Consider the following 13342-nt stretch of genomic DNA (forward strand, 5'->3'; position numbering starts at 1 on the left):
CACGTTTCCGATCCGGTGGTAGATTCCGCGAAGCACGGCTCTTGTTAGGGTTTGTGTTAGCAACAACGTCAGGTTTAAGCCCCGCGAGCTCACTTACTAGTTCTGTGAATCTAGAATAATCCCTCGAGGCTACTAGGATTGGTAGAGAAAAAAATTGCCTATACTATATATACGTTTCTAAATTACACATTATACCTGTTGCTCTTAGATCTTTCTCCTCCCTGCGTCATATTCCTCGATACTGAGAGTTCTGTGTGCTTAGTGCGAGTTTCTTAACATTCTCGATAGAGTAAAAGTTAACCCAAGTTTGTATGCAGTTGGAACAGCGCCCCTAGCGGCAAACGTACGCGAACGATCTCATTCCATACAAATATGAACTAACTTTTACGCTATCGAGAACGTTAAAAAACTCGCACTAAGCACACTGACCTAACATATCACTTTGACTCGCACGATCTTTCCCTATCTCTTTCTGTCTCTTTCGATGAGGGTGCCGCTGTTAAATCAATAAATATTTAGTTTAAGAACGAAATTAAATCGCACAAATAGCTTTTTATTTGTTTCTTCTATACAGTTAGCTGTTTTTAGACATGCAGCCGTGGTTTTGAGATAAAACAATTTCATAGATGGTGCTTGTAAAATATCCATTGGCATGTTCATCTCAATCTATCTAGATTGAGTAGATCTTGAGACAGTCTTCTTCTGAGTCTTCTTGTAGTCAATGGTGAATCTTATTCCCACATTGAGAAAACATTGTGTGATGAGCAGAATTGTTTGCTCTTTGTTTGAGTGTTCATTATCTATATATACGTCAGTGATTTCATGGTGTTTTTAAAATGATGACGTCGCTGATGCCATTCTCTTTATAATTATTATTGTTATTGCCTTCTATATTGACAGTAATTTAAACTTACTTTTCCAACCAAACTTACTTAAGCTTACTTTTCCTTTTATTGAATTTCAAGTGTACAACAACAATTACAACAGCGAGCTCCGCACCGTTCGGCTGCTCGAGTCGGAATGTGTTGTGCGAGAAAAGTAACTCGTATTTATAATAGATCAATGGGGGTGGTGGTTTGTTCATTAATTTTCCTGAATACCACCTTAAGCAATTGTTGACTTACGTTGGACTTATAACAGTTAACCCACAATTTTAACATTGAGGAAACTCTAATATTAGTTAAATAAATAACAAGCTTGCGCCGGTATATAGATTTAAAAGTCCTTAAGTATGTATGTGTCAGGCTCTGGTGCCCATAACACAGGGAATCCTAATTTGTGACCGGATAACTTAGCGGGATTTGTTCCCAGTTGTTTCCATTTATTTATATAGTATTGGAAGTAACTTACTTATAAGGACTCATCTGGTTCCAAGATTTAAGATATACGAGCATTCTTAGCGCGGAACCACATACCGAATTTACTGGTAGTAGGACCTCTTGTGAGTCCGCACGGGTAGGTACCACCACCCTGCCTATATCTGCCGTGAAGCAGTAATGCGTTTCGGTTTGAAGGGTGGGGCAGCCGTTTTAACTATACTGAGACCTTAGAACTAGTATCTCAAGGTGGGTGGCGGCATTTACGTTATAGATGTCTATGGGCTACGGTAACCACATAACACCAGGTGGGCTGTGGAGCTCGTCCACCCATCTATGCAATAAAAATACAAATTCTCAGGTTTTGCAACAACAATAGAAGCGGCGTTTAAAAGTTAATTGTCCCTTCGATTTGCTATTTAAGTGTGTGTATTTTAGCTTTAAGAATCACATAGATATGTTATGTTATTTCATATTACGGTTCGTATTATGGAGCACTTGCGCAAACACCGCTGACATATAACGTTATACATATATAAACTGATATAGTTCGGTCGGGGCTTATTCAATTCAATTTTTGTGTACGAGGTTGGTGCTAGAGGAAATGGATTGGACAAAGTATTTGGTGCTATTTATTTTGGTAAGTTTCGTTTGGTTATAACCTGAATAGTTTTTTTTATTGCTCACGAGCTCACGGCAAACCTGGTGTTAAGCAGTTACCGGAGCCCATAGACATCTACAACGTAAATGCCGCCACTTACCTTGAGATATAAATTCTAAGGTCTCAGGATAGCTACAACGGCTGCCCCACCCTTCAAACCGAAACGTATTACTGCTTCAGAGCAGAAATAGGCGCGGTGGTGGTACCTACCCGTACGGACTCACAAGAGGTCCTGCCACCAGTAATACTGCTTGACTCTATTGAGGACAGCATTTTAGATTCCCACTTAATTTAGCACCGGTGCCCAACGCGGCGCACTGAAGTAATCATCTCTCAATCTACGTGACGACCGCTCTCTCTGTGTGTTTGTACCGTATGTTCTAAGGTTAGCGCCGTAATCAAAAGCTTGTGATAACCGTTGCCATCGCCCATGGACATTAGCAATGGCAGTCAACAAAGTCATTTGACTTAGAAATCCCTTAAAAAATTTAAGTATCATCATAATGCTTGGAAAACAATTTCGTTACACAGATGGTCGTGGTATCATCTACTTCGACCTCAAAGAAGAACCACCATGAACATTCGCATTCTTCCCACAAAGTCGAGAAGCATTCGAAGGTCGAGAAAGCTCTTTTAACAAAGGTAATTCATTCCTAAGCTTAGATCGCCAAGTGGGTTAAGTGTTTTTTTTATTTGTCTCATATTGCGTACAAGGATCAACGAGTGCACCTTGAGGCTTGAGGTTTTTTTTTACGGGTGGGCGCGAGGAATTCCTCATGGATACCCAAGGGCCCGGGCCAATGGGCATGCCCGACTCCACTGAGGAAGTGTCTCAGTGACCTACGGACTAAAACCTCCCTCCTGGTTATCTGTCCCTTTTTATTGTGGGACAACCTTTATCCATGTGTTAGTCATTAGCCATTTTCAATTTGCACGATTTTTTTTTTTAATATATTGGTTTGCATTTAATTGAATTTAAATTGGTTTGAATTGAGGCTTGAGGTTGGAGTCTCAATCGTATAAGATTTGACCCAAACTTCAGACAAAACACGTCTTTTTCGCGGCTGTGGTACCTACTCGCGCGGGCTTAGAATAACTGGCGTTTTCACACGTCTGAAGTTTGACAGCCGCTGAATTGTTTGTTATAATCAGTATACTCGTTCTGATTTCAGAGTCATGGACCGTTCTCATCGTACGGTGAGTGTACATAGAGTTTTTTCAGTAATTCGACTATAATTTACTGAAATTATAAGTTTGAACATTATTATGGTTCTATTGTCAAAGACTATTATATTTCTATAATCACAGATTTCGCCAAAACTACACTGTAGACAAATAACATTAAAGACAAACAACATTAATCTATCTATATAAAAGGTCTCAGTATTGTTACAACAGCCGCCCCACCCTTCAAACCGAAACGCATTACTGCTTCACGGCAGAAATAGGCGGGGTGGTGATACCTACCAGTGCGGACTAAGTAAGTTCAGTTAAAGTTAATAAGATTCGGTTAAAAATTCTTTCGAAGACATCCGTGTTCATTGCGCGACAAGCTTTCAATATCGAATCTCTGCTATTTTTATTTAACACACAAAATCATCTCGATTGGCGAGTACTTAATAACATTTTTTTATTTTCTTCCCCAGGTTTATTCGCTTCAGCTTTCTCGGGTAATTGTTTAATTTATATTCCGGGGGCGTAATGTTCTTATGATACCTAAAGGAGCATCTAAAAATATGAGATTGCGATAATAAATCTCTCATCAAGATCATCATTCTCCTGCCCTTCTCCCAGTCACCTGGGGTCGGCGCAACATGTTTTCTCCTTCAACACTCTTCTATCATATACCATTACTTCGCTTATTCTCCCCTCTTACCCATATAGTCTTTCACGCAATCCATCCATTTCTTAGGTCTACCTCTTCCTCTATATCCTTCCATATTCATAGTTAACACTCTCTTACCAACCTCATTCTCATTTCGTCTCATCACATGTCCATACCATCCCAAACGCGTACTTCTCAGCTTCTCTGTCACAGGTGCCACTTTCAGACTTCCTCTAACATATTAATTCAGTATTCTATCCATTCTCGTTACTCCACACATCCATCGCATCATTAGCATCTCTTCTGCATGCAATCGCCTTTCACCCGCCACTTTAGTCGTCCAGAAAGCGGATTCATACAAGACGGTAGGCCTTATTAAGGTCTTATAATAATATATCTTCCCTTTTAGGGTAAGAGAAATGTGTAAGTCACATGTGGTACAATAATAAATCTCTATTAACATGATCTTTACAACGTAACTCGGAAGACTAATATCCGCCTGATTATTTGTCAGTGTGGCTCATGGACCAACGCAAGAAGATAAGTCACAGGCTGCGTTATCGCGAAGGTCTGATGCAAACCATTAATGCCACTCGGCAGTCCATGCTAAATCGATTTCCATTGCGCGCCAGGTTCTCTGTGTATACATGGTTGATGCGGCTTTTGTCTAGTTTCACTGCTGCTGTCCAATGACTCCGAAAATCACTTAACAGCGGAAGTTTGACGACGTCCTTCGATAATAATTTGGTTTAAGCGACATTTATTTGTGTAATTAAAGGTGCATTTTATTTGGTTAGTTTACCTCATTCCAATAGCTGAAGAAGTTTTTTTGTTATGACATATTTTCCAAATGTTTAAACTTGAAATGGCTCTCTTGTAATGTTGCTTAAATCAAATAAATAGTCTTTCACCTCTCGATATTTACCCAGTCCCTGTTTATTCACCACAAAATAATTCTAAGCCACCAACGAAGTCGCGTCGAAAAGAAAATTTTAAATAATTGAGTCCAAAGCGAATTCTCTCTAACAAATTAAGCTATTTATTTTTTTATTTCGTTATTTCAGATCACAAAACCTCACACAGGATATTAAAGGAAATATCGGAATTGAGTGAGTCAATCGTTCGATTCGTTAACTTCTCCTCCGTTTTTTTTCCCTACCTATGCTGATAGCCTTGAGAGGCTATTTCAGCTTCTCCTTGACGTGTAGGTGAGCTCACGGGGCTCAAACCGGAGTATTGCTAACATTGACCCCAGCAAGGGCAGTTCTTCGCAGAATCTACTACCGGATCGGAACCGCGACTCACTGAGAATATTCGGCGAGAAACTCAGTAGGCTGTAAAAGTCTGAGAGTCGTCAATTTTACGGGGCAATCTGTTGTCCTCTGCGTGGTGGAATAGCGACACTGATGCTGGAGTCCAATGTCGTCTAAATTCGATCAGACCAGCGCATGGAACTCTTCCCATCTTTGCCATTAATGAGTACCTTTTCGAGAGTGTCACCCTTATTCCTCACAAAGACCTTCAAAACAACGTTTTGTTAATGTAATTTGTGAACATAACAAATTATCTAATATTTTTATTTGTTCTACAGAAGCAGCAACTAACTTAAACGAAGCATTCCACGGAATTTACTTGAGTAAGTTTGTTAATAAATAGCTTTTATTTATTTATTTATTTATGTACACACAGAAAAGAAGACATAGTACAGAGTAATAGGAAAATTATGTACAAAACAAGAGCTTTTAATTTCGATGACGCAATTTAAAAACAGTAGTCACAGCCTAAAGGATAAGACGTCCGGTGCATTCGTACCTAGCGATGTAACGGTGTTCGAATCCCGCAGGCGGGTACCAATTTTTGTAATGAAATACGTACATGACATATGTTCACGATTGACTTCCACGGTGAAGGAATAAAATCGTGTAATTTAAAATGAAATTCGCAAAATTATTATTTGCATAATTACTGGCAGGACCTCTTGTAAGTCCGCGCGGGTAGGTCCCACCACCCTGCCTATTTCTGCCGTGAAGCAGTAATGCGCTTCGGTTTGAAGGGTAGCCGCTTTACTGTAAAACTGAGACTTTAGAACTCTTATCCCAAGGTGTCTGGTGACTTTTAAGTTGTCGATGTCTATGCCCCCGGTAAGCACTTAACACCAGGTAGTCGTGAGATTTTCCACCCATCTAAGCAATATATTAAAAAATAACAATTTTACTCTTCATGGATCTTTAGATATATTGTCCTTTTCTTTTAATCTTCGTCTGTTTTAATCAACTTCCTCTTTTCAGTTGCTAAAGTCGTCTCCGACACCATTGAGGAGTGGATTCCAGAACGTAAGTGTGTTTATTAACAATTGTACCGGCGAATAGAATAAATTTTATAGAAAAACTAGCCATACTCGCCCGCTTCGCTGGGCATTTAAAATTAACACTAGACGATGACCGATAAATTGTGTTTTTTAGAAATTATATTTAAATACGAATTACATATTGATAAATTTTCAAGATAAATTCCAAGATCGTTTAGACATTTTTAAGTGGCTTCGGGTGGTTTAACAACGCCATCTGCTAACTTTAGTGTTATTGTGTCTCTAAAGCAGTTAGTTGCTCTCAATTATGAAAAATTGTATTATTATTCGCCAATAGATGTCGGGAAGAGTCATAAAGTTGATTATCGATAAAGTTGATTATTAAAAACATGAATAAAACAACATTTTCTGAAAATAAATTGTAGCTAGATCGATTTATCGCCCCCGAAATTCCCTGTTTACTAAATTTTATAAAAATCGTTGGAGCCGTTTTCGAGATTCAGATCATATATATATATATATATACACAAGAATAGTTCGTTTAAAGGTATAAGATATAAGATTATTATTTATTGTCATTATTATTAGGGAGTTCAACTCTCATATAAATATTAGCCTATTCATCAAGTACATGTATTTTCTACATGGATACCAAGTCAATCGGATGCATGGTTCAGTAGTTATAAGGGAGTACCCGTAAAAACACTGTAGATTTATATATTAGTATAGATGAGCGGGGCTGATAGTTTTTTTCAATGACTCTATTATTACACGAGGTAGTGGTTGGAGGGTAGAGCTAAGAAGCAACACCTTCTATATGGTGATAGATTGATAAAGTGTCCGCCTGTAAACAGCGAGCTATTGTTGGAAGACTCACCGAAATAGCGCTAGTGCAGGAAGTGGAAATGATATGAATATAGCAGTTTTAAACAGAGCGAGGTCTTTTTTCCTACCTAAGGGCGACGCATCGATTTCATATTTCGTATATTCATATATATTTAATTGTCACATAAGGACATGCCTATGTCCAGCAGTGGGCAGATAAAGGCTGATGATGACTAATAAATATATCAAAACCAATAAACACAATCAACTATCATTTACCACAACGCAACATATGGTCCTAACCTAGAGGGCAATGCCAGCGTAGCCTGACGAGTAAGTGTGAGCTCACGGGGCTCACATCTGAGGACGATGCTAACTCGTAATGATATACGCGAAAGCTGTTCTGTGTGGAATCTTATTTCTATTCGGAATAACTGTTTCTAGTTAATTGTGTTATGGCTTGAAGCGTAGGACAAACATTATTTCAATAAAAGTTGAAATTTCCAGCTCGTCTCTCCAATCAATGCAATAGAAAAGTTTTCCCTCCAAAATTAACTTGGAAAAGTATTTTTTTTTGTTCAAAGTCGTTTTATTTCATTTTGTTAAACTAAATAGATACATTTATGTGTATACATATTGTGAAAACTTTAAAAATCTAATCTGATCAACTTCGAGAAATAAGTCAATAAAAACAAAGTAGATGGCGTTAGTGGCCTTTTCATAAGACTTCAATGTATGTAATAAATTTTGGAACGAAGTTCCTTATGGACGATGCGGAGGAGTACCCAAACCGGGAAAAACGTGCGTAATGTCAGATTTTTATTAGTAATGCACACACTGTACGACTTAACTTTGTAATAACGTACAAATTAGTAATGCACACATTGTACGACTTAACTTTGTAATAACATACAAAAAATAACATATTTTTTTATCATTCATTGACCACGATCTCAGAGCATTCGTTTGCACAATACACTAATTCTTATGCAAACAACCGTGAATGAAGTGTACCACAATAAGTTCGCACGTTACCGAATGACCGTGGGCTGTTGCGAAACCTCCAGTTTTATTTTCTTTATACCTCGAATAGAACTTAAAATTAATATTTTTATAATAAGGAACTTTGTTCATATCTGGTGTCCCACGACACCACACATCTTTTTTTTCTTTCTAAGCACCGATATTAACAGTGTTAGTTTTAATATCGAATAATCTTTGTGTACACGTCAAAGTTTAATTTATTTCTTTCCAGTTGGCACAGCTGTCGCGAGACGTAAGTCGTTTATCAATGTTTTGTTTGAATATATTATACAAATTCAATTTACCAGAAATACGTAAATTTGGTTTGGCAAACACATTTTGCGGAACACATGTTTATTGTTGACACTGCCTAAAATGAATCCGATAGGTATTTCATTTATGTAAAATTGGCTCGCTTTACTCAGCATGACTTTTACTATCTTTTACGATTATGCTAACTTTAAAAAACGCGGAGACACATTCGATGTTGTTAAGTAATTCACCACGTACCATCCGGCTATGGAATGAGCTCCCCTCCACGGTGTTTCCCGAGCGCTATGACATGTCCTTCTTCAAACGAGGCTTGTGGAGAGTACTCAACGGTAGGCAGCGGCTTGGCTCTGCCCCTGGCATTGCTGAAGTCCATGGGCGACGCTAATCACCATCAGGTGGGCCGTATGCTCGTCTGCCTACTAGGGCAATAAAAAAAATGTAATTTCCGTTCTAGCTAAACTAATTATAGCACCACTAGCTTTTGCCCGCGACTTCGTCCGCGTGGAATAGTTCACAAATAATGCTTTATTTTAGAACAAATTTGGTTAGCATAAAAAAACATTATAGTGAGCCAACCTTAACATATAGACTATATGCTTTTTTTTAGATTTTTTAAAGGCGAACAATTCTGTCATACATTATTTTAGCGAAACTGTAACAGTTTCTGAAGCGCACGCAACAGAAGCTCTCAAAAGGAAAAAAAACCTCGATTTTGAAACATTCTTTATTGGTTGCAAAAATGTCGCTTAAACCTAATAGCATTTTAACCCTCGTTATAATAATTTCACTAATTAATCCATGTCATTTTTGGAATTCAATTACCAATTACCTATTTATGAGAAGCTTGTAGAAGAAATTCTCTATACTTTGTCAATATAATAACATGGATAGTTCAAAATCAAAGGCAATGTCAACAATGTACATACATTAAGATTATATAGTTAGTTAAAACACCGCTAGATGGTGCTACTGTTATCTAGTGTGATCTAGATCAGTCGCGTGCTTTTTTCATAGTTTTCACGCTAAATTTTTCCAGTTTTCCTCGCTCTCGGACGAGGCCACGCCTGCCTCCCCGGCGGAGCCCTAAAACAACTGGCCAAAGGTAATTTATTCGAGCGCTATTTACACAGATGTTCTTTATTAACGTGTTGTCGTGATTATAAATTAAATTTAACTTTAACCAAATAGCTATAGAGCTGATTTTATATATATTCTTATACAAATATCGCATCGCATTCACACACTAACACTATATTCGAATTTCCTTGACAAAGGATCTTGTATTGTGTGATTTCGAATGGATTTTTTAAAGACAATTCGTTAATATTTACGTATGTTTTCGTTGCATAATACAGTACACATGAGGTTTCGACCTCACGTCTCAAGGATTGTGTGCTGCGCGTTGTGATGAGCTCGCTAGCCACTTGATGCTAGACGTTTCACAAGACGAGCCTTACCTTGACCGCTCACCAAAGAAAAATCATGGAGGCCTTGAAAAACATCGCCTAATAATCCATTTCCTACATGACTAAGGAAAGATAACTCGACAATTTTGGTCAATGTTTATTTGAAAAATTAACCCTTTGCGCTCTTAAGACTATACGTCTAATGCGTGTGGAAATTGGACCTCAAAGCGTTAATGATGTGTTAACACGAATAGACAAAAAAAAACCTTTTCAGGTAAACAACCTAGGAGCTTCGCACTTAAAAAAAACGAAAAAAAATCACTTTTATTATTATTTCTTATTATTTCACTTTCTTCACATATTGTTATTTCATTTTATTTATTTCACTAATTTCCCGTCAAAATCGCAAACAACATCCACAGATTTGGATCTTGACATTTGCAAGAAGGACTACGGCGTGGAATGGGGCTGGGAGTATTATGAGGGAGAATACGACGATGTCTCATCTTACTTGACTGGCTGCGGTCTGGACTCGGATTACTTCAGCAAAATAACGAGTCTAATTGAAAACAGCGGGAACTTCACAGGTAAACTAGCCGACCCGACAGACGTTGTCCTTTGACACAAAAATTCACTCAAATCGATCCAGCCGTTTTTTGCCGTATAGTTATATAGCCTAGATACCGACTGTAGTGCCATCTGCCGGGCTGATTTGTGAATCTAGACCATCCGGGACGTCACCCAAACGCACACAAAAAAATTCATTCAAATCGGTCCAGCCGTTTAGGAGGAGTTCAGACGCACAGGACACACGCACAGAAGAAATTAAATAAAGGTATATATATATATGTATATATATATATAAACGTAATCTTAATTCATAGAGCTATACGGCAGTACGCGGAAACCAAATAAGGGCAATAGTACATTTTTTTTTTCTATTAATTGAAGATGCAATTTATGATAATATAATCTCGCGTTTCAGAAGATGATAAATGCAATATTAAACCTCAATAGTAGTTTTGGTTCTGATGACGAAAACAAACGATTCGTGTTTATTGAAGTGAAACTTCTTTAGGCGCGTTGAAAGTAAAATTGAACTCCCGACAGATTCGTTACGGCTAGAGAGAAAAGACACCTGGTGTTAAGTGGTTACTGGAGCCCATAGACATCTACAACGTAAATGCGCCACACACCTTGAGATATAGTTCTAAGGTCTCAGTATAGTCAAAACGGCTGCCCCACCCTTCAAACCGAAACGCATTACTGCTTCACGGCAGAAATAGGCGGGGCGGTGGTACCTACCCGTGCGGACTCACAAGAGGTCCTACCACCAGTAATTACGCGAATTATAACTTTGCGGGTTTGATTTTTATTGCACGATGTTATTCCTTCACCATGGAAGTCAATCGTGAACATTTGTTGAGTATGTATTTCATTAGAAAAATTGGTACCCGCCAGCGAGATTCGAACACCAGTGCATCGCTCGATACGAATGCACCGGACATCTTATCCTTTAGGCCACGACGATCCTTTAGGCCTTTAGGTCGTTTCCCTTATACACAGCAACCCATAACAAGAAAATTTTGATTTAAGAATGAAAAATGAAGAAAACCGCAATACTGCACACCGCAAAAGAAGTTTCACTTCTTACACCACGTGCACCAAGTTGCACACCCATCTCTTTATGTTTGTTTTCGACGGACATCCTGAACAGTGTTATTTGGTGGGCTTTTAACACCATTTTTATATCAGTTCGCGATATGTCCCATATATCTTTTAACCCACTAACGTCCACTTCTGGCCTCCCCGAAGCCTGACCACGAGTCTCGGTCCCCCGCTGTTTGCATCCAGCCAATTCCTACAACCTTCAACAGACCGTTCGTTCACCGTGTGTGAGGCCTAATTTACTTCGATTTATGTTCCTCCATAGGTCGGTATATGTCGGTATTTTTAACGCGAGTGTCTTCTTGCAGAAGGAAGACCCCGCATAATCATCAAAGCGGTCAAAGAACTATTGGAGATTTTCAAACGTAAGTAAAGTAAGAAATTAACTTCGGAAGGGATAATTCTAATATATCAGTGAATGGGCAGACGAGGACAAGCCTATCGTATTAAGAAACCATCAGGTCTCACGCCGTAAACCTCGCCTCGAGATATGAGGCCTTTGAACCGGAACGCGCGAGTACTCTCCAGAAATACGACGATGGTCCTCACAAGAACGGATTCACTATACGTAATCGCACTATGCTGCAACTCAGAGTGCTGCTGCCCATTGTCTTCAGGTAGTCCTTTAGTCATCTTACAACTGCTACGGGAAGAGATGGCCAGATTCTCCTGGGTCACACATCCATGAAGCTATAACTATATTGATACAGCACTTGACTTCCAAAGGACCGGTTTGCTTTTTGCCAGCAGTGTTGCAGCATTCTCCCCCATTTATAGGTGTAAAATCTAGGGGACAAATAGGAGAATACACATTACTTAGTAAGAGAAAAATAGGACTAGTGTTGAGGATAAAGATAATACTACTAGGGTACAAAGTTAAGGTAGAGACCAAAGTCGTGCATGTGGTGATTTGGTGACAACAGTATAGCTTTGAGGAGTTATTTGACATAGACTGGTCATCTCCGTTTTACTTTTCCATCCTGCCTGCATTCCATACATTTAGCAACATTCACAGACCATTGCTAGCACTGACTATTGTCATATATTTCTTCACAGGCGACCCAAGCAGCTGGAGTCTAAATGAATTCGGAATTGGTTTGGCTCAATGTGAGTATTGTGTTAATTTATATAAACTAGTGGTCCCCCAGTAGTCGAAATTTACTTTTTTTTAACTTATTTTACTTTTTTACGCCTTGCTCATTAAATCGTCTTCGCCATCTTCCTTGTCTGTCATTCTCTTTTCCCTTTCCTACCGTTTTCTCTCACTCACATCTTAACTTTCCCTTCCACATTGTTTTATACGTTCCGTTCTCACCGATCTTACATGTATATCTTATTACGTGAAGCAAAAACTTTGTACCCCTTTTTACAAAAATTGCCCGGACGGGGGGCTATGAAACCACAAATTTTCCACTTCAATACAATATAGAGAACGAGTGCCCAATGTTAATATTTTTTATTATGCATGAGAAATTCATTAAATCAATAAAATAAAAACATTACACACACTACCATGTATTTGACACAACACGCATGCATACTATTTGTTTATTGTCAATTATTGTTATTGTTTAAGGTCTGTAGTCAAATTGAGAATAGATTAATATCGTTTGTCTCTATTAATATTTTTCTAAAGTGTAGTTTTGGCGAAATCTGTGATTATAGAAGTCTATTAGTCTTTGACAATAGAACCACGATAATGTTGAAACTTATAATTTCAATTAATTATAGTCGAATTTCGACTCCTAGGGGGACCACTAGTACACTTAAAAACAAATCAACGAAATGGGAAACTCTGTGTTTTCTTGCAGTCGTTCAACAACGACTTTTCTGGCCCATGGACAACTCCTTGAGACATGAGGTCAAGTCTAGATTGTACCGTGGCTGTACTAGCCTCAAACGGGTCCAAGACTACCTTACCTAAATATTCAAACCGATGCATGTATGATTACACTAAATTAAGAACTAGAATTCAGTAGAAGCTCCTTATGCGCGCTTCCTCTTTTGCATTTTCACTATTTACATTGATAAAAAGTA

General features: G+C 38.4%; 1 protein-coding gene across 1 annotated transcript in view; it reads left to right on the forward strand.

Moving 5' to 3' along the window:
* Positions 1 to 1554: 1554 nt before the first annotated feature.
* Positions 1555 to 13342, forward strand: part of LOC114242802 (uncharacterized) — a 37497-nt gene continuing 25709 nt past the window's right edge. The window contains exons 1-12 of the mRNA XM_089731456.1: positions 1555 to 1956; positions 2509 to 2619; positions 3150 to 3174; positions 3624 to 3647; positions 4867 to 4911; positions 5394 to 5438; positions 6091 to 6135; positions 8191 to 8211; positions 9268 to 9333; positions 10060 to 10224; positions 11614 to 11670; positions 12362 to 12412. Coding sequence (XP_089587582.1) covers positions 1921 to 1956; positions 2509 to 2619; positions 3150 to 3174; positions 3624 to 3647; positions 4867 to 4911; positions 5394 to 5438; positions 6091 to 6135; positions 8191 to 8211; positions 9268 to 9333; positions 10060 to 10224; positions 11614 to 11670; positions 12362 to 12412 — 691 coding nt within the window. The 5' untranslated portion in view covers positions 1555 to 1920. The remainder of the gene's footprint in view (positions 1957 to 2508; positions 2620 to 3149; positions 3175 to 3623; positions 3648 to 4866; positions 4912 to 5393; positions 5439 to 6090; positions 6136 to 8190; positions 8212 to 9267; positions 9334 to 10059; positions 10225 to 11613; positions 11671 to 12361; positions 12413 to 13342) is intronic.

Source organism: Bombyx mandarina, chromosome 11, assembly GCF_030267445.1.
Source record: "Bombyx mandarina strain Sakado chromosome 11, ASM3026744v2".
Taxonomy (NCBI): Eukaryota; Metazoa; Arthropoda; class Insecta; order Lepidoptera; family Bombycidae; genus Bombyx; species Bombyx mandarina.